Source organism: Pongo abelii, chromosome 11, assembly GCF_028885655.2.
Source record: "Pongo abelii isolate AG06213 chromosome 11, NHGRI_mPonAbe1-v2.0_pri, whole genome shotgun sequence".
Taxonomy (NCBI): Eukaryota; Metazoa; Chordata; class Mammalia; order Primates; family Hominidae; genus Pongo; species Pongo abelii.
The window spans coordinates 100292632-100313529 of NC_071996.2; the positions used below are offsets into that span (position 1 = coordinate 100292632).

Here is a 20898-nt window from a genome sequence, read left to right on the forward strand (position 1 = left end):
TTTTTTTTCTTGCTGATTCACTTGAGTTTCCTGGTGTCAAAGAAAAGACCAGACCAGTTGAAAACCAGGAGATTCGAAGTCAGAACTTTAACTCCCTCTGTATCATCCCAGCAATAAGCCATGATCTTCACAAATACACGGACTCATTTTAAAAAGAAAGAGCCTCATCAACAGATCAAGAAATTCATTCCAAATAAGCATGCTTTACTTTGCATGTATTATTAATAATTTATCAAATTTTATATTTGTTTTGATACATTGTTAATAATCATTGGAAACTCAATCCAGAAATTTATTTAACTCTTAGCATCTCAGGATCACATTTCTATTACAAAGCATCATAAGATAATCAGTTTTTTGTTTGTTTGTTTATTGTTTTTTGTTTTTGTTTTGTTTTGAGATGGAGCCTCAGTCCAGCCCAGGCTGGAGTGCAGTGGCGCGATCTCAGCTCACTGCAACCTCTGCAGTTTTTTTTAATGTAGTACATTTGTGCCAGGCACAGCAGCTCGCACCTGTAATCCCAACACTTTGGGAGGCCAAGGAGGGAGGATCCCTTGAGGCCAGGAGTTTCAGACTAGCATGGACAACATAGGGAGACCCTGTCTGAACAAAAAATACAAAGATTTGCCAGGCATGCTGGTGTGCACCTGTAACCCTAGCTACTTAGGAGGCTGATGTGACACAATCACTTGAGCCCAGGAGTTTCAGGCTGCTGTAAGCTATAATCACACCACTACACTCTAGGCTGGGTAACAGAGTGAGACCCTGTCCCTAAAAAATAAATAAGATGTGGCCAGGCGTGGTGGCTCACGCCTGTAATCCGAGCACTTTGGGAGGCCAAGGCAGGTGGATCACCTGAGGTCAGCAGTTCAAGACCAGCCTGGCCAACATGGTGAAATCCCGTCTCTACTAAAAACACAAAAATTAGCTGGGCATGGTGGTGGGCCCCTGTAATTCCAGCTACTTGGGAGGCTAAGGCAGGAGAATCACTTGAACCCAGGAGGCGGAGGTTGCAGTGAGCTGGGATCATGCCATTGCACTCTAGCCTGAGCAATAGAGCAAGACTCCATCTCAAAAAAATAAAGAAAGAAAATGTATAATATTTGGATAAAAGTGCGGTAATTTACAGGCATGAGCCACCACACCCAGCCAAATTCTTCATGAGAAAGTGGAACAGAAGTATAAGCTCAAGGAGAAAAAGGAACAATGTAAAATTTCCAACTATCAAATAATGCTTGCTCATGTATTTTTTTAAATTATACTTTAAGTTCTAGGGTACATGTGCACAACGTGCAGGTTTGATACATATGTATACATGTGCCATGTTGGCTTGCTGTACCCATTAACTCGTCATTTACATTAGGTATTTCTCCAAATGCTAACCCTCCCCCATCCCACCACCCCACGACAGGCCCCAGTGTGTGATGTTCCCTGCTCTGTGTCCAAGTGATCTCATTGTTCAATTCCCACCTATGAGTGAGAACATGCAGTGTTTGGTCTTCTGCCCCTGTGATAGTCTGCTGAGAATGATGGCTTCCACCTTCATCCATGTCCCTGCAAAGGACATGAACTCATCCTTTTTTGTGGCTACATAGTATTCCACTGTGTATACGTGCCACATTTTCTTAATCCAGTCTATCATTGATGGACATTTGAATTGGTTCCAAGTCTTTGCTATGGTGAATAGTGCCGCAATAAACATATGTGTGCATGTGTCTTTATAGTAGAATGATTCATAATCCTTTGGGTATATACCCAGTAATGGGATTACTGGGTCAAATGGTATTTCTAGTTCTAGATTCTTGAGGGATCGCCACACTGTCTTCCACAACGGTTGAACTAATTTACACTCCCACCAACAGTGTAAAGGCATTCCTATTTCTCCACATCCTCTCCAGCACCTGTTGTTTCCTGACTTTTTAATGATCGACATTCTAACTGGCGTGAGATGGTGTCTCATTGTGGTTTTGATTTGCATTTCTCTGATGACCAGTGATGATGTTGCTCATGTATTTTTTAAGTGAAGGTGGGACACTCAAATCACAATAGTGTTTAAATTCCATTCAACACATTTTAAACAGTGATACAATGTTTGCATTTTAAAAGTCAACATTTATATTATGCCAGGAATTACATCCTTTGTATCTTTCCAACTTTGTGATGAAAAACTTTAGATGTCAACCCCCAAAAAAATGTACAAGGGAATACATAGCATATAAAAATCTTTTGGTGGTAGGGGTTGGGGGTAAAAAATGTTGCCATGAGCTACTTGTAAGCATCAGTAGATGGCCCAGCATGGCCATCCTCTCAGTCCACCCAGGATCAGTGATGGAAATCACACTCTGCCTCCTTTGGGCCCTACTTAGCAAGATGCTTTAAACCAAGAGTCCACGTTAACAGTGACTTCCTGTGCAAGTCTTTAAAGAGCTGTCCCAGTTAAAGCCTGTCCAAAATCTCCAGAGTACAAAAAAATGGTGAGTAAAACATTTCTTCCCATACTGTTTCCTTGACTGGAGAAGTTGTCCCAGATCTGTTCATGTCATGACACACTAAGCCATCAGCTACACATTCTTGACTATACATATTTAACAAGACATCAAGAAGAAAAAATCCACCAAACAAATATTAGCAATATTTTATATCATCACTCCTTTCACTAGGGTGATTTACATAACTAGAAATTAATCACTTCCTGTCCTTCCTCTGTTCATGGTAAAGATCCCGAGAGGAGGAAAAGAAGGTAGATAAAGTAGATAAAAGAAGGGAAGGATAGTGAAGGAAAAAACACAGCAGCAGAGACTGGCACTACATCATTCACTTATTCAACAGTCACTGCTAATCTACTACTACTCAGTTAACCAGAGTCTTGGATACTAAAAAGTGGGGGTACAAACATTTTCCTCCAGAAGTGAAGAGCAATTCAGTGGCTTAGCTCCAACCTTCCCAAGACACACACTAATCAAGGGGCTAAAAATGGACTGAAACCAGAAGTGAGAGCCTCAGTGAAGAAACTCGCCCCACTCCAGTAAGCAGGAAAATGAAAGAGTTCATTAAACATATCTGCATTTACACACATCTAAAGATTAGGCAGTGCTGTGACAAATGTTCCCTTCAGATGGCCAATTTTAAATACATCTCACTAAATTCTAAAAAAGAAAACAAAGCATATTAGAGAGGAATTTTGGGGATGAGGGCATGGGAAAGCCTTAGTATTTCAGGATTATTACCAGTCACAAGTGTTTTCAAATAAGAATGAAGTTCCACGGTCTTCTGTGTATCACAAAGATCTTTACCCACAGGGGAACAATGAGGCAATATCCTTATGGCCTTGTACACAATGGGCTCCTTCTTCTAGACCAGCTTAGAAGTGGGTGATACATTCTAATCTGGATAATGCAGATGATACGATACTAGAACCACATGATAATTACCCAGGCGGCAGCCTTCAGCATTCTATCACAGGGTGTTTATACAGCATTTTAGGCTGTATCCTAAATATAACTGTAGAAATGACACGTGATTTTATAAGTGCTGTTTAAGAACAGGATAGGCAAATGAAATGCACCTCAGACTGAGCCAGAAAAAATAAGAGCTCTACCTCCACTAACAATCAACAAGCAAAGTAACAGCCACTGGCCTCGGTTTCTCCCTATGAAAAATGGGGATTCTAATGCTCATCTCCTGTCTTCCCCAGACAATTTATAATATTGTTCAGAAAATGCTGGAGGTCCCAGACAGCTTAGGTACTCAGTCACTGTCCATGTTTTCTAAAGTTGTACACTACATTAATTTCTTTACAAATCTTTTAAACAAGTTTCTTTAGTCTTAATTCTTTCTCTCTGAAGGATAGAGAAAAGGAGGTCAGTCAACATGTGTCATCTTTCATATAGAAGTTAGTTTCACTTCTGAGAAAAGTGAACCTTTATATGAAAGATGATATGTTGACTGACCTCCTTTCTGGCCTCGCTAACCAGTTCAAGGTGCCCACCTTCGTCCAACATCAAACAGAACTCCAGGCCTAGGAGGAGTTTCATAATAACTCAAATGACTCTGGAAGTACAAGAGCAAGAGTCAGATGCTCTTTATAATTCTAATGAAATGAACACTGGAAACCACACACACACATATTTTCATTCTCTCTCTCTCTGCACCCCCCCCCCACCCAACACACACACAAACTTATAACCCACACAGAAATTACCAGACTTAGCTTCAGAGAGAACCTTCTAGAATAATGAGCAACATTAGATTAGTAGACAGCTTTAAGATTTATTTTTAATTGTATAATTTCCATTTGTAATACTTGACCTTTAAACTGTGTTTGCTTAAAATTAGCCTTCTACAAAATTAAGGCCATTTCCATCCCCATATTAATCTAGAGTCTCTACTTGGGGAATAGAAAATATTAAGATTTCTGTTTTGCTCTCAAATATAAGCAGTAAAGAGCTCTCTTCCCCCATTTTGGCTCTTTGAGTGCATCAAAAGTACATATTAACTGTTTCTGAGTCCACATCTGGAGTTTAAAAATCCTATAGAAAAGGCAAGTGATTTAAAATATAAACATATGGCTTCCTTTTCTACAGTGATTCCTAGGCAGAGGGAAAAAAAGTTGAGTACAAACAAAACTATTGTTTTAAGGAGGATTGTTTCTAATTGAAAGCATACCAAAAAAGCTAACTAAGCTTCTACTTTCTCCTGGAGAAAATAATAAAAGCAAGAATTCCCACCTCAATCTAATTAAATCTAGATCAAAGTGCAACTTAGGTAACACTAGGACTGTAAGAGTGTAGCACTCGATTTCTGAAGAGGATGGCCCCAAGTCTGCCCTTGAGTTAGAGCAAGAGGTTGGCAAATTTTTTCCTGTAAAAGGCCAGATAGTAAATATTTTCAGCTTTGCTGACCCTATAGTCTTTGCCACAACTACTCAACTCTGCTGTTGTAGTGCCCATAGACAAGATGTAAACAAATAATACAACTATATTTATGGACAGAGAAATTTGAATTTTGTTTAATTTTTATGTGTTGCAAAGTATTATCCTTTTGATCCTTTTCAATCACCTAATATAAAAACTATCCTTGGCTCACGGGCCATTTAAAGCAGGCAGCAGGCCAGATGTGTCCTGTGGACAGTAGTCTGCAACCCCTGGGTTAAAACTATAGAAGACTGGAGCAGCTGCAAGAATAAACTCTAAAACAATGTCCTCATTTCTTAAAGAAAACTGGGGCCCAAGGAGGTATAATGACTGGCCAGGATCTCACAGCCAATTCATGGCAGGAATGGAGTTAAGAAAAATACGATTCAGCCTCTGGAAGAGCTGGTTGAAAAGGTAAAAGCAAGGCCGGGCACGGTGGTTTGCTCATTCCTATAATCCCAGCACTTTGGGAGGCTGAGGTGGGCAGATCCCTTGAGTTCAGGAATTCAAGACCAGACTGGGCAACATGGTGAAACCCTGTCCCTACAAAAAGTGAGCCAGGTGGCATGGAGGTACATGCCTGTAGTCCCAGCTACTCAGGAGGCTGAAGTGGGAGGATCACCTGAGCCCAGGAGGTCAAGCTATGATGGCGCCACTGCACTCCAGCCTAGGTGGCAGATTGAGACCCTGTCTCAAAAAAATAAAAAAGAAAACAAGAAGAAATAAAAAGAAAAGGTAAAGCAGTAATGAAGAAATGTCCTGCTTGAGTTCAACTCACCAGGACAGGCAGTGGAGTCCTTAAAACCAGAGATGCTGCAGGAACCTAGTCACTAGTCATAGAAGATCCTAATACCTGACTTCCCACTGTGTAAAATAATTTGTTATCTGCCTGTCACCTACACTCATTCTGAAGGTCCTATATCAGCCACTAGGACCCTTTGAGGGGCCAAATTACCTGTCAGCCTGACTCTTTTCAGCCTTCTGAGTGACACAGCTCTGGTTGTTTCTTTTGCAGTGTAAGTAACAACCTCCACTTTTGTTAGTCCAATCCTAGAACTCCCAAGATATAAGTGTCAATGTGGCTGAACAGCAAGGATCAATGTGAATTATTTCAAAGAACAGAGGACAGCAGGTGACCAACTAAGCTTAAAGTTCAAGAGCATCTCCAACACTCACCTAAGGAACTAACAGTCAATCTCCTTCCCACTCCTAATTCCTTCCCTCTAAAAAAAAAAAAAAAAAAAAAAAAGTTTCTTAATGGTTTTCTCCTATTTTTCCTTATTCCACCTTTTCTTATACCAATTCTCATTTTCATTTCCTTGACCCTTTTTATTTTGCCCTACATCTCAACCAAGAATCACCTCAAATTGAAATGCTTTGTTAGAATTAAGATACATACACATATCCAATGATGTTTAAATTATCTGCTCTTTAAGTAGCATTCTATAGTTTTAAAAGGGAAAAAATCCCAAATTAAAGTAACTTTTTACAATGTATCCTTCATCTAACTTTTTAAGTCACATTTTATCAGAGAAGTTTGTTTTCTACCCTGTTATAAATTAATTCAAGACTTGGAATTTTACAGCAATGTTTTTTAGACATTCTGCTGTGATGATTTTTTATGAAGATTACTCTATCAACTGTTTTGTTTTTACGCACTTCCTCAAAAAGACACAGTTTTATACTTCTGTGAAGAGGAAGTGGCGTTCTTATAAGTAATTTTCAAAGTTCTTTTTGACAACTTAAATCAAAAATGACTGCAAACTCCTGAGAATCTTTTCAACACAAATTGATCCTCCTAGATCTATCTAAACATAAGATTCTTTGGTCAAATAAACTAAGTCAATTGATTTGATAAAACCAAAATGAAAGAAAAATGTACTTCCTAATGCTGTAGGAACCAAACGCTGCAATTCACAACGAAGTATGGAAATTCCATACAAAAATAAAACAAACAAACTCTTTCTACCAATGTTGTTTAAGTGAGAGAGAAAGAAGACTAGTTAAAAGGTCATAAATATAAAACAGAAACTAACTCAAATCATATTTTCATAGAGCTGAAATTGACCCGAGAAAACTGGTCTCTTTAATGTGACAAATGAGGAACCAGCCCAAGATTCAGAGACTATTTATTATAGAGTGCCAACCAAGGACCACCTGCTATACAAAGACTTCTCCCACTTGATTATCACAACTTCCCCGTAAAGCAAGTATTATTTTACCCATCTTACAGTCAAGGAAAGTTGTGTCACAGGAAGATGGACACAGCTTGTTAGGAGTCGCGCTGTGCACATAGCCCAGCTCTCCAGACATCTACTTTAGTATTCTAACTATACAACTCACACGGAGCATTTTTGGAAATTGTTCAGTTAGATGCCACAATATTTTAAAATATTATACATAAAATACAGTACCCTAAAACCTTGATAGAAGACTCCTTGCTACAAAGCAAAGCTACTTAAAAAGATTGTTTTTTCCTGGCTGCTACGAAAAGGAGCATTAGCAACTAAACATTGCACTCATCTCATGAGCCCCAAGACCTAATTATACTAAGGCTCCAAAGTACCAAACCCTTAGTCACATGGCTTCTAAATTACTCATGACAGTATCATTTACTCAAGTCACAGCTGGCCACTTCTTATACTTATGGTCTATTCTTAAATCTGGACTCCGTTAAGAAGGATGTAAGAAAGATTTTCACACTTGTAGAAATAAAGGAAGATATTTCAGCATGTCTGAAGCAATGGTGAAACCACTCAAGGCAACAACAAACACCTACTTCCTGTTCAGGTAAGAAGAGAGGCATGGCAGCCAGGCCCATTAGAATTGAGACCTTGTAACTGTTTGCTGCCTTTAAGAACTACACGGTACAATTAAAAACATAGCTTAAAAGTTAATGTAAGAAAGCAATTTTTGGCAACTCTTAGTATCTAAATTCCCTTCCAAATATCTTACACTGGACAAGCCAAATCCAGGTCTTCCTAAAAGCACACAAGATGGGATTCTAAGACCAATGTTCAAGTATTTGACTCAAGTTGTGGAGCCATTTAAACTAAGTCAATAGATGTGTGGACCACACAACTAGCTCAGAAGCATATTTCCTTGGGCAGCAAAACTAGAAAAATCATGTGCTTTTATGGACAAACAGAAAGGATTCTAACAACTTTACTGAAGGCATTCTATCAAGCGAGAGTGGAGGCCTTCAGACGGGCACCAAGGTGGCAGGAAGAAGTAAAAAGAAAAATAGTTTCCAAAAAGAATGTGTCACTTAAATAGGTGCCCTGAGAAAATGCTAAAGTAGGCCAAGCATGGTGGCTCACGCCTGTAATCTCAGCACTTTGGAAAGCCAAGCAGATCACTTGATTCCAGGAGTTCAAGACCAGCCTGGGCAACATGGTGAAACTCATCTCTACTAAAAATACAAAAACTAGCCAGGTGTAGTGGCACGCACCTGTAGTCCCAGCTACTCAGGAGGCTGAGGTGGGAGACTCAACTGAGCCCCGGAAGTCAAGGCTGCAGTGAGCTGTGATCGCACCACTACACTCTAGCATGGGTGACAGAGTGAGATCCTGTTTCAAAAAATAAAAGAGAGAGAGAAAATGCTAGAGTTTTATAGTTTCTAGTTTTGTAAGAGGACTCTCTTTTTAAACATAACCACAATATCCTATTCACACTTTAAATCATCAAATATCCAGTCAGTATTCAAACTTCCCCAATTATCTCAAAGAAGTGTGCTTTTTTAAGTTTGTTTAAATCAGAATCCAAATCCATTCACTGCAATTAGTCTGAATGTATCTTAATTCTCTTTTAATTTATGGATTTATATTTCCTCTCCATCTTTTTTTTTCCTCTTACAATTGATTTTTTAAATAAATGAGGTCTTTTTTTTCTGTAGGCATCCCATAGTCTGGATTTTGTAATTTCTTATTTAACGAATACGTATAAGATTAAAAACAAGTCATCTCTAGATCTGGCAATCCCACTCCTGGGTATCTACCCAGAGGAAAAGAAGTCATAAGAAAAAGATATTTGCACATGCATGTTTACAGCAGCACAATTCGCAATTGCAAAAATATGGAACCAGCCCAAATGCCCATCAATCAATGAGTGGATAAAGAAAATGTGGTAGATACATACCATGGAATACTACTCAGCCATAAAAATGAATGAAATAATGGCATTTGCAGCAACCTGGATGGAATTGGAGACGATTATTCTAACTGAAATAACTCAGAAATGGAAAAACAAACATCATATGTTCTCACTCATTAGTAGGAGCTAAGCTATGAGGACACGAAGGCATAAGAATGATACAATGGGCTTTGGGGAATCAGGGAAATGGTGAGAAAGGAGTGAGGGATAAAAGACTACACATTGGGTACAGTTCTTTAGTGGTGACAGGTGCACCAAAATCTCAGAAATCACCACTAAAGAACTTATTCATGTAACCAAACACCACCTGTTCCTCAAAAACCTATGGAAATAATTTTTTAAGGAAAAAAATGTCATCTTTAAACATACTACATTATTCCATCAATGGCCTACATCACCAAACCATCTAAATCCTTTCAATGAAGTCCTTGCTACTCCAAAATACATGTTTGTTCACAAAATGTTGCCATGGTACCTCATGCAACATTCTATTCAAGCCAGGGGTATCATGGACACAGATGGCCCATAAGGCAACACCTTACTTTAATGCTTCAATACTTTTTGGAACAAAATAAATACAAATTAACTTGTAAAAAGTCATGTGCAACAAATGGAAACAATGAGTTTTGCTTAGGCACAAATTCATCAATTCAAGTTTTCAGGCAGAGGGTGTGTAGTACCTATCAAAGAACTCAACTGAGAAAAATGTGTTAATATGCAAACACCTCTCCTATCCAGTTTGCAAATTGGATATTTCCTTACCTCTTCTTCCTACCTAACGTGAACCCTGTGACTCAGTAAATTTAGTCACCAGGTTACCCGAGAGGGACACAACACGTCACTCACCTGGGTTCTACCCACATCTGCCGCCTGAATCATTCCCTTCCTCAAGTACCACTTAGGCTCCCTCCAGCTCGCTTCTTAATGACTCTGCCCATCTCTGGACTCCTGAAGTCCCTAATCAATACCCCTAAGCATAGTCTAAACCTGCACTATACCTGGATTGATAACTGTTTCATATGCCACATGAACTCAATAAACGTTAAAGAGGGTCTTTCATATGCAAGGCATTCAGTATCATCTAACTAGACTGTGAGCTCCATAGGGAAAAAGGCCTCTTGTGATACTGCACCTATTTCAAGAATCCTAAAGTGTGATGGCTAAGAATGTGCACCTTGGAGTTGAGCTTGCCCAGATGTGACTCCCAGAGTCATGCGACCCTGAAAAAAAATTACTCGACCTCTCAGTTTTCATTTTCCTTTTTTTTTTTTTTTTTTTTTTTGAGAGAGAGTTTCACTCTTGTCACCCAGGCTGGAGTGCAATGGCACAATCTCGGCTCACTGCAACCTCTGCCTCCCAGGTTCAAGAGATTCTCCTGCCTCAGCCTCCCAAGTAGCTGGGATTACAAGTGCCTGCCACCACACCTGACTAATTTTTGTAATTTTAGTAGATATAGGGTTTCACCACCTCTAGCCATCTCTGGCCATCTCTCTGGCCAGGCTGGTCTCGAACTCCGGACCTCAGGTGATCCACCTTCCTTGGCCTCCCAAAGTGCTGGGATTACAGGCATGAGCCACCACACCCAGCCTCATTTTCCTCATCTTTAAAATGAAATGATGATAGCCATCCTCTCATAAAAATATTAGGATTAAATCATGTAAAGCATGATTCTTGTCTTATCTCCTTGTTCCCAATTCTTTCTGTCTGGTTTCTATTTCATTGTGCCTGTTCTTACCTGTCCTTCCCTTTTGTGGAGAAGGGGAGAGCAGAGAGCCACAGCAGAGCTATGCTGTATCATTGCTATGTAGATGGAGCTCATTAAACACCCCTCGATTGCTTGAATACATGGGAGATCCACTTTTAGAACATTTAGGGACAATATTTCCTGTCCGCTAGTGTCACCTTGATACTTCCCCTGAAAAGAAATGGAACTGAGAATTATCTGCAACTGAGAATTACCTACGGTGCTAACCATCCTCACGACCAAAAGCACAGTTTTAAAAAGAGGGAAAATATAATCAGAAAATAGGACAATATGTGATATTTTATCTTTTCATAGGGCAGAAAACTTTCTCTTAATTTTGTTTGAATGGAAATTTGACATCCCAGTGTAAAATGAAAGCTGTTTATAGAAGTGTTTCTCTTTTGCTTGTTTGAGCACTTCATGAGCAAAAAACATTTGAACATGTATATATGCAGATACATATACATATTTATATTCATTCACTAAACAAATATTTATTGAGCATTTACTATGCGCAATAACAAAATAATCTTTGTCCTGTTATCTATATCTTAACCACACGTAAGTTTTGGTTTTTAAAATGGGGGGAGTAAAATATACGGTATGAGGGATTTATTCTGTGGAGGAAAATAAAGAAAGGAAGACAGGAACTGTGGAGTGGACATTTTAAATAGTGTGGTCAGAAAGGGACTCACTGAGAAGGTAACATCTGAGGAAAGACCCGAAAGAGGTAAAGGTGAGCCATGCAGATATCTAGGGAGGAGCTACACAGGGAGCAGGAACAGCAAGGGTCCCGAGGCAGGAGCACAGCTGGCATGTCGCTAAACAGGAGGAGGCCAGTGGGGCTGGAGCCAAGGAGCCAGGAAGAGATGGAGAGCAGACAAGGCTGGACAGGTGAGTGGAGGAGCTGAGTGCAGAGGTCACTCTAATGACCTTAGCTTTCATCTGGGTGAAACTGGAAGTTTTTGAGCAGGAGTGACAAGTTCTGAGTTCCATCACTCTGAGAGCTACGTTGAGAGTAGAGTGTAGGGGCCAAGGTCAGATGGAGGAAGACCAGTCAGACGCTGCTGTAGTAACCCAAGTGGTGATTTGGCCAGGTGGCAGACAGTGAAAAATACAGCCAAAAAGATGACACAGTACAAGCAAATAAGATGTACTAAAACTACATAAAAATTAAAAGTTTAAAAGAATGATTTAAAGAAATATGAATTCTAATATTCTCTTTCCCAAACTCCAACTCAATAAAGCATTGTGTTCATCCTTGGGGTGTAGGCCACACCTACGTTTGGAGGCCACTGTTTAACAATAATTGGTTGGTTGATTTGTCCCGGCTGAACTGAATGTCTGCCTGGCTTTCTGTCTTTAGACTTCTCTTATGCTCACTTTCCTTTTTCCTGATCTTGCCAGTCTTAGACACCAAAACAAGTCTCCTCCACAGAGACTAACCATACAGAGGCTGGTGATTACATGTAGGAATTTTCTTCCTTTCTTGAGAAAGTCTGTGGTCACCATGTCAACTCAACTGCACCCAACTCTGGGCCAACCCTTGAGAAATAAACTTATTAGATGCACATGTTATTTGGGTTCAACAAAATAGGATTTTGCCTGGGAGGACCCAAGGTATTTGCTAAAGCAACACCTCTGAAGAAGGCTAAGGTGGGCCCCAGCTCACAAGAGACAAGCATGGCCTTTGTAAGCATTGCTCCCTTTATCCTGTAAGAAGTTCAAGAGGATTCTCAAAGGACCACACTGAGAACAGCCCCAGGGGTTCTGTGTCCCCACAGCCAGGCTCCTGGAGATCCCAGAAGATAACCTTCTTGGAGAAAGGACTCCTCACCCTTAGACAAAACTCAGGATGTGTTTACCAAACCTGGGAAACTTTAAAGCTGCCACAAACACACTTGGAAGAAAATCAGAAGTTCATAAAAGGCAGATACTTTTTGAAATGAGATTCCACAAGATGAGAAAAGACTGACATTGAAATATGTGAGGAGCTATCTTAGAATGTTAGAGCTTGGAAGAATTTAGAGAATTTTCTACCCGTTCCCATTTTGACAGACAAAGAAACGAAGGCCTGGACTTACCCCAAACCATACAACTGTTAGAAGAACCATGACTAGAATCCACGTCTTCTGATTCCCAATCTAGTGTTATTTTTAAAACAAACTAAAGCAAAACAAAATTTTTAAAATAAAAAAAGCAAAACTTTTAGAGACAGGTTAGAATTGTGATTAATTTCCATATCAAGGCTCAAACAGATGTTTCCACAAGTCTCCCTAATTTTACTAAAAGCTCTGAAAGCTCTCTTAGGGGAAAATGGTATTCTGGTATAAAAGATATCCTAGAAAGCTATGCTTGGATGCTTAAGACTCCCTGGGATGGGAGCAAGGGGACTCTAAGCAAACAAAAACCAAGAAATGCAAACAATTATTGACTTAGTAATCCCTGAAACAGCCCAAAGGTGGACTATATATTTATTTGCTTAGCTCCCTTCATAGAATACTAAATTTTAAGTTTTCAAAAGAGGAGGCAAGTGAAAAGATCCTTAAAAATTATGAATATCATAATTACGAGCTGGATTCAAGAATCATTAATTTCACCCTGTTAGGCTACCAACATATTTACAAACATAAACACTGCTAAGGGCAAATACCTGCATTCCCAACTTCTGAAAGCAGCCAGAGGCAAATAACATATTGGTTAAAAGGTTAAAAAGGAGTAATCTATAAAGTGGGCAATCTTAGGCCAGGTGTGGTGGCTTACCCCTGTAATCCTAGCACTTTGGGAGGCTGAGGCAGGCAGATCATATGAGGCAGGGAGTTTGAGACCAGCCTGGCCAACACGGTGAAACCTCATCTCTACTAAAAATACAAAAATGAGCCGGGCATAGTGGCGCACACCTGTAATCCCAGCTACATGGGAGTCTGAAGCACAAGAATCGCTTGAACCCCAGGAGGGGGTTGGTGGGGGTTGCAATGAGCCAAGATTGCATCACTATACTCCAGCCTGGGCAACAGAGCGAGACTATGTCTCAAAAAAATAAAAATACAGAATAAATAAAATGGGTAATCTTAGATTATCTATGAATTGAAGTCCTAAGTCATTGACATTGCTTAAAATCCTTCTCTGGAACCTGAAGCTGTTTGACTTTGTTACCTGGAAAGCCTTATTAGAGCTCATCTGCAAATACACCCTTCATAGCCACATTTGTAAGAAAGGCTATAACACAAACCATGTGAAGAGTATCGGTCTCCATTACAGGCACCAAGTCACAGAAGGGAGAGGGCAGAGCTGAGGCACCATAAAGGCATCCAGTCCAACCTTTTCATTTTACAAAGAGAAACCTGAAGCCTACAGAGGTTAACATGTCTTGCCAAGGGTTGGCTAATGTACAACACATGTCACTTCTCCCTTCTCATGTACCCAGAGCAAACACTGGTAATCAATCACACTTTCTCGGATCCTTGACCGCAAGAGTCAGAATGTTTCTATCACATTACACCTGCAAGCCCTGGACCGATCAGAACTGATATGTGAAATGGAAGCTGTTTCCCAACTCTGCACAAGGTCATAAAACGATCTTTGTAATACCTGCACCGCTGTAGACCTGACTCAAAAGAGACATAGTAGTCTGCTAGTCAAACTAGTTTACTGTCACTGTCAAGCCTGTGGTGAGCAAACATGGAGTCTATGTGAATATATGATGACCACATATCCAGGTTTACCCAGGACAGTCCTGGCTCACATCTATTTGTGGCTTCATATTGAGTAGTATCACCTATGATTCTCAAACGGATAAAAATGATGTAGTCATCCTAGTTCCGTGTAGTTCCTAATCATTCACAAACATTTACAAATGTTGTGTCATACATGATGTGTCAGGAAAAAAAACAAAAACAAAAACAAAAACAACAACAAAAAAAAACACTTAATCAATCACCAGGAGTTTTCTCACACAAGGGGCTTTCAAATAATACTAAACCCAACCAGTTTTCAAGAGGGACTCAGGGACCACTGTCCAAGCCAATCTTTTTAATATACTGAGCTTCAATATGAAATTTCTTTGGGGGAGAAAAAGGAGTGTCATAGCTTACACAAATTTGGAAACCACAAAATTATCAGATCTCTGTAGCTCTGCCTGTTTTTAAATTATTTCGTGCTATACTTTAGCCTATAAAAATTCACATTATCTTGTAGAAATACAAATCTTTTTAAAGAATCTTTCATTTCTGTTTCTGGTACAAACAATTTGTGCCTTTTTGAGTTTGTATTTGCTCTCTGTTTAAAGCAAAAGAGGAAGTAAAAAGTTGAAATCTTAAAAAAAAAAAAAAAAAGAAAGAAAGAAAGAAAAGAAAAAGGAAAAAGCTGGTTCCATCAATCCAGAGCTAGAGCTTATGTGCTGGCATTGGCTGAAGAGCCAATCATATATGTAAGAGAAGAATAAGTTTATTTGGAAATGTCATTGGTGTAGAGAACACAGATATCAGCTATGTGCACAAGTGAAAGGTAATGATATTATCACACAGAAAGTTTAAAAATTTTACCTGGCTACCCAGACAGCAGACTAGAAGGAAACATATCAAAATGTCAAGAATAGTTATCTCTTGAGTGTAAAGGCTTCAGATGGTTTTAAATTTTTTTCGTTTGCTCATCTAGCTTTCTGCTTTTCCTATAATGACCGCAGTTCATTTGTTTTATATATATATATATATGAAAAAAATCACTGAACTACCAACACATCATTCACCAGGGTGAGGAAATGGAGAGGCTAATGGGAAAAGCCAGATATAAGCCAGGCAGGGGCAGAGTCCTCAGAGCAGCTCCTTACTATGTACAGAAATGGGTCCGGCCCAAGAGGCAGAAGGAGTTCAGGGAACACTGCTCATCCAATGGCTTCTCTGTAAACAAGATCAGGCACCCATTAATCCCATGACTGCACTGCCCTTTCAACTACGAAAAGTATAGCCTTGTGGTCAGAGCCCTACCTGTGCAATCAGATTGCCAGGGTAGGACAATGTGCTAGATCACTTACTGGGCGTATGACCCTAAACAGGTCAATTAGCCTCTCTATTCCTGTTTTCTCATTCATAAAATAGAAATCACACCACCACCTACCTCCTAGTGTGGCTATGAGGATTAAGACATGATTCACTGCAAAGGCCCAGTATACAATAAGAGCACAATAAATGTGTGACATTATTAGGTCTCTGCCATGAAACACCAGCCTCAAGTGCACTCTCAAAACCATGTGATTGGGTCCTGAAACAACCAGAAAAGGTTCTAAGTAAAGCCTTTCTTTTCCCTTCTTCTCTGCTGAAGACAGGACTACAGCATACTGTTTGCTTTAACACCAGTGCTCTAGGCAGCCGTGGAAGAACAAGCGTAGCCCAATAAAATATGTAACACGTCCCAAGGCCCCACACTATGGGCTAGAAATCCTGCTCCCAAAGTCACACAGGATTTCTAGTCTCTTGCCACTGCCACCGCTGCCAGCCACTGCCTTTGGCAAGAAGGTAGGTGACTCAAGTGTGAACTAGGACTTGGCAAGGGAACACCAAACCAGAAGGCCTCCAGGCAGGAAGCTCCAAAAAGGCCACCTGCTGAAACAGTTTGTCTGCAGGCAGCCTCCGAGATGAAAGTAGTGTTCTGCTATCATTAACAAATGCAGGTAAGAATAGTGGACACTTTACATATGCAACAGAACTTACCATCCTAGCTTCATAACTCTTTTTTTTTTTTTTTTTTTTTTCTGAGGCAGAGTCTCACTCTGTCGCCCAGGCTGGAGTGCAATGGCTTGGCTCACTGAAAGCTCCGCCTCCTGGGTTCACGCCATTCTCCTGCCTCAGCCTCCCGAGTAGCTGGGACTACAGGCGCCCGCCACCACGCTCGGCTAATTTTTTGTATTTTTAGTAGAGACGGGGTTTCACCGTGTTAGCCAGGATTGCTTCATAACTCTGAAAATAAATTTCCGGTAGAGATCCAGGCTGAAGATACGACCACACACTTAAAATGACTAGAGTGCCTTTAGCTATATGACATAAAGAACACCCTTAAAAAGTCAATATCAAATCAATTTTCAAAAAGGTTTCATGGCTATCTTTGAGTCAAAATGCCTTAGATCTGTATTTAACAAAATTTTCTTTCCCAAACTTAAAATTATCTCACTTTACCAAAAAATATAAAACTCCTAATGTCTACATACAAGGAACTAATTACATTATTATATTAATGACATAGTTGAGGGTGTTCTATGTTACACAGGGTAACCAGTTCCTCCCAGTTTGCCTGGAATTTTCCCAGTTTTAGCCCCATATGCTGGGACACCAGTCCATCTGCACAAACCAGGACGGTTAGTGCCCCCTAAGGCTGCAAGAAAAATTATGTGTGCCCTGTGAAGAGGAAAACAGAAGGGACACTATTACAAAAGTTACAAATGCAGAAGTGCTAAATGCCAAGTTTGTTTGTTTGTAGTGATAGCTCCCAGTTCCTTTTTTACAGTGAAAAACAAACAAAAAAAGACTAAAAATCACACTGGTCTTTCCCTTTTTCTTTTTACTCTCCCTAAAAAAGAGTTGGGAAAAAACATTTTCCTTCTCTTGCAAGATTGAGAGGTCACTACAGGACTGACTGCTGAAGTAGTGTCTGCTTCACCTAGCAAGCTCCTGCACCCAGCTTTAGCTGGAGAGAAAATGTCATCATCTGTCACCCCTGACTTTGGCCACATTTAAAGACAAATCCAGGCAATTTGTGTTTCAGGTTATCAACAGCAAAATATCCAAGAGGCCTAGCAAAAATCAAGATTCACTTCACAAATAGGGCATTCAACAGATGAGGTGCCAGGCACAGTGGATCACACCTGTAATCCCAGCACTTTGGGAGGCTGAGGCAGGTGGACTGTTTGAGCCCAAGAGTTCGAGACCAGCCTGGGCAACATGACAAAACTCTATGTCTACAAAAAATACAAAAATTAGCCAGGTGTGGTGGCACACGCGCCCACAGTCCCAGCTACTGGGGAGGCTGAAGTGAGAGGATGTTTGAGCCTGGCAGGCCAAGGCTGCAGTGAGCCATGATCATACTATCGAGTCAGAGTGAGACCCTGACTCAAAAAAAAAAAAAGGAGGGAGAAATTAAGAAGTGGTTGTTTTACTAGAAGCTGAATGGAGAGCAAGGCACTCCTGTACAAACTCTAAGGCAGGGATTCCAAGCAGGTAGCTCCCTGCCCACAATGATGGAGCAAAACTCTTCTAGTAGTGGTCTAAGCAAATGGTTTTAAAAGTTAATCTGTGAGGTTAAGAACTGACTTCTAAGAATTGAGTCTCAAACAGAAAAGGTAAGACTATATAAGGCAAGAAAGACCACACACTTACTTCCTGGACCTAAAGCTACACAGAAACCATCGTTGTTCACCACCCCACCCCACCCAGGCCACTTCCCCACCCCATCTCCTTCTGACTTTGTCTCAAGATAGACTGGCCATTTTCAGAAGTTCTTGAATCTTAAAACGCCTTAGGTACTTTTTATGTGTCTGGAGATGGAACCAAATAAAGGTTGTGTGACTCTTCCTTTCTCTCCATACTCATACAAGTTTATTGGGGGAAGGAAGGAAGGAAATATACTTGGAAACATCTTAAAAGGCAACATCTTTGAAATTCCTGCTCTGATAAGCCCTGAAGAATAACTTCCTCTCTTTGTAAGACTAAGTAATACACTTCTCACTAGGGTTGATCTTGATCTAGGAAGAGATGTTTTCTTGTAACCCTTACAACACATCCAATGAGATGATGGAGCTATCCTATACCAACTGTAGCAGAAAGTACATGCACCTGGAAGGCAGAAGACAAGAGCTAGTCCCAGTCCTGCAGGCCTGTAGCTGGCATTCTTTGAGGAAGACTTGCTTCACTTCTCCAGATCTGTTTTGTCATTTAGAGAATGAAGGGTTTCGGCTAGATCATCCTTAGAGTCCTTACAACTCTAAACTTCAATGTGATGTGCTTTCTTATATGTGATAACAATACCTATTAGAACCATTCTTTGTACTTTGAAGATCTAGGGATTAACAGACAAGTACAGCAACGTGTACTAGCAAAGATGACAGGCCCAAGACACGCTAAAACTGTAGGATTTAAAATAAGCAAATGTCTAACAGTTGGCAAAGTATGTGACCAAAAGGTGAAGGAAATCCTGATATCAACTTACACTTTTAAATGCTCTGGAACCAATGAGAACAAATACATTCATCACAAGTACCAGCTGCTCTTCCTACTAAATTTAACAATAACATGAATTTTAACTCAGTGATTTCCCCATCACCAACCCCGCTAAACACCTGTAAATATTTAGGAAAAACAAGCTAAAAAAATTGAATCTAAAAGGCAGGAGAACAAATCATTGCAAATCATTGTGGTGACGGGCTGCATTTCAGTTACAAGATGTTCTGGCTGGATACTAACTGGAGAACGCAAGGCAGCAGATGCAACCCATGGACAAGTCTGAGGTATTTAATACCAAGGGCTGGCACGTCTGACCCTGTGATCAAAGTCAAGATTGCCTCTCTGCCTACCAGGACCCCAAAACAAAGTTCCGTTCACTACCCACGAATAAACGGGGGTGGGGGTGGGGGTCGCAAGCCGTTTCCTTTTTTCGTGGAAAGAGCTGCAAAGAGTTTTGTCATGCAACTTGGTTTGGCGCCTGTTAGTGTCAATGTAAGAGCAGCAGAGTCCGCGAAGGTGGCTGTTACCATTCCACAGACCTGCGGCGAGGACTGTCAACCCGATTCAGCAAATAACCCCACCTCTCCAAGCCAGGACTCCAGAGCTGCCCTGTGTGGTGTCTCAGCAAGCAAAGCCAACAAAGCTGGTGGACACAGGCAGACCGTAGCCCACCGCCTGTGAGTGGAGGCTCCGAGCCGACTTCACCTCCTCCTCAGAGGGACCGGCCCGATCCGAAAGGGCGGTCTCCAGGGGTCCCCATTCCGCACCACGCACACAGCCTGGGCAACTAAAGAGGAAGTCGGGATGTCACATCCAACGGATAAATAAAGACAGCCCGGCCACACAAGAGCCGCATTCTGGGCAGGACTCCTGCTAGGTTTGGGGACGGGTCCCACTCTGCGATCCTTTCTCCCTCTTCGTGCAGCGTCCTCCTCCCGGGGGCGCGGGCCGGCGGCGCCCACGCAACGCGGCGCGGTGCGAGTCCCGGGAGCACCTCGAGCCCCCGGCCCCCTCCCCAGCCCCGCCGGGCCCGCGGCCGCCGCACTCCTGCACCCCGGCTGCCCAGCGCCCACGGGCCCTGCCCCAGACTCGGGCGCGCAGTTCCGACGGCCCAGGGCGGGGACTGCGCCGCGGAGGGGAGCTGCCGCCGCGGGCTCTCGGAGGCACCGGCGGCCGCACACACTCCTCCCCTTCGCCGCGAGTAAACAGCTCGCGGGCGCGCTCCAGCCGCGCCCCCATCCCCCCGCCGGGCTCCGCGCCGCCCCGCGCCCGCGCGTCCCGCCCGCCGGCGCCGCCGCCCCCTACCTGGTCGGTGAGTTTGAGCACTGCCATTCTTCCGCTCCTTCGCGCGCACACACATGCAGGTTCCCGGCCCGCAGATGTCACGCCGGGAGCCGGGGAAGCGGAAGGGATTGCCAGGGGAAGGGAAAAAAATCTGGCTCCCGAATTTGACAGCCCTCCCCCTGCTCCTCCTCCGCCGCCGCCTCCTCCCGCCGAGAGGCTGACACTGGCTAGTGGGGTTTGCAGCCGAGCCCGCCCGCCTTTCCACAGGAAGTACCGGCTGCTGCCAGCCGGGCCGCCACTGACATCACCGCGCGCTGGCTCGCTCGCCGCCCGCCGCCTGGGCCGACGCTGCCTCCTGCCGCCCGCAGCCGAGCCGCGCAGCCCGGCCCCCGGCGCTGCCCCCGCGCCCGCACCGGGGCGCCGCCTGCCTTCCGCACCTGCACGCGGCGCCCCGCCGGGCGGGCCCCGGGCCCCGGGCGGATCGCGGGCCTCCCTGACGGGTCTCACACACATGGGTGGGGAAGCCCGCGGGGACACACCCCGAGGGGGCAGGAAAGGCTCTCACTCACACACCGTCCACTTTAACCGGGGAGAT

At 42.3% G+C, this 20898-nt stretch overlaps 1 protein-coding gene across 10 annotated transcripts in view; it reads right to left on the minus strand.

The window, feature by feature from the left end:
• ANKRD44 (ankyrin repeat domain 44) overlaps positions 1–20664 on the minus strand; it is a 322401-nt gene extending 301737 nt beyond the window's left edge. For 3 of the 10 annotated variants that reach the window (XM_054549624.2, XM_024243325.3, XM_054549623.2), the window contains exon 1: positions 20325–20611. In XM_054549624.2, coding sequence (XP_054405599.1) covers positions 20325–20351 — 27 coding nt within the window. In that variant the 5' untranslated portion in view covers positions 20352–20611. Of the gene's footprint in view, positions 1–20324 lie in introns of all 10 variants that reach the window. The other 7 variants (XM_054549622.2, XM_054549621.2, XM_063712956.1 and 4 more) reach the window with 4 other exon arrangements.
• Positions 20665–20898: the final 234 nt, after the last annotated feature.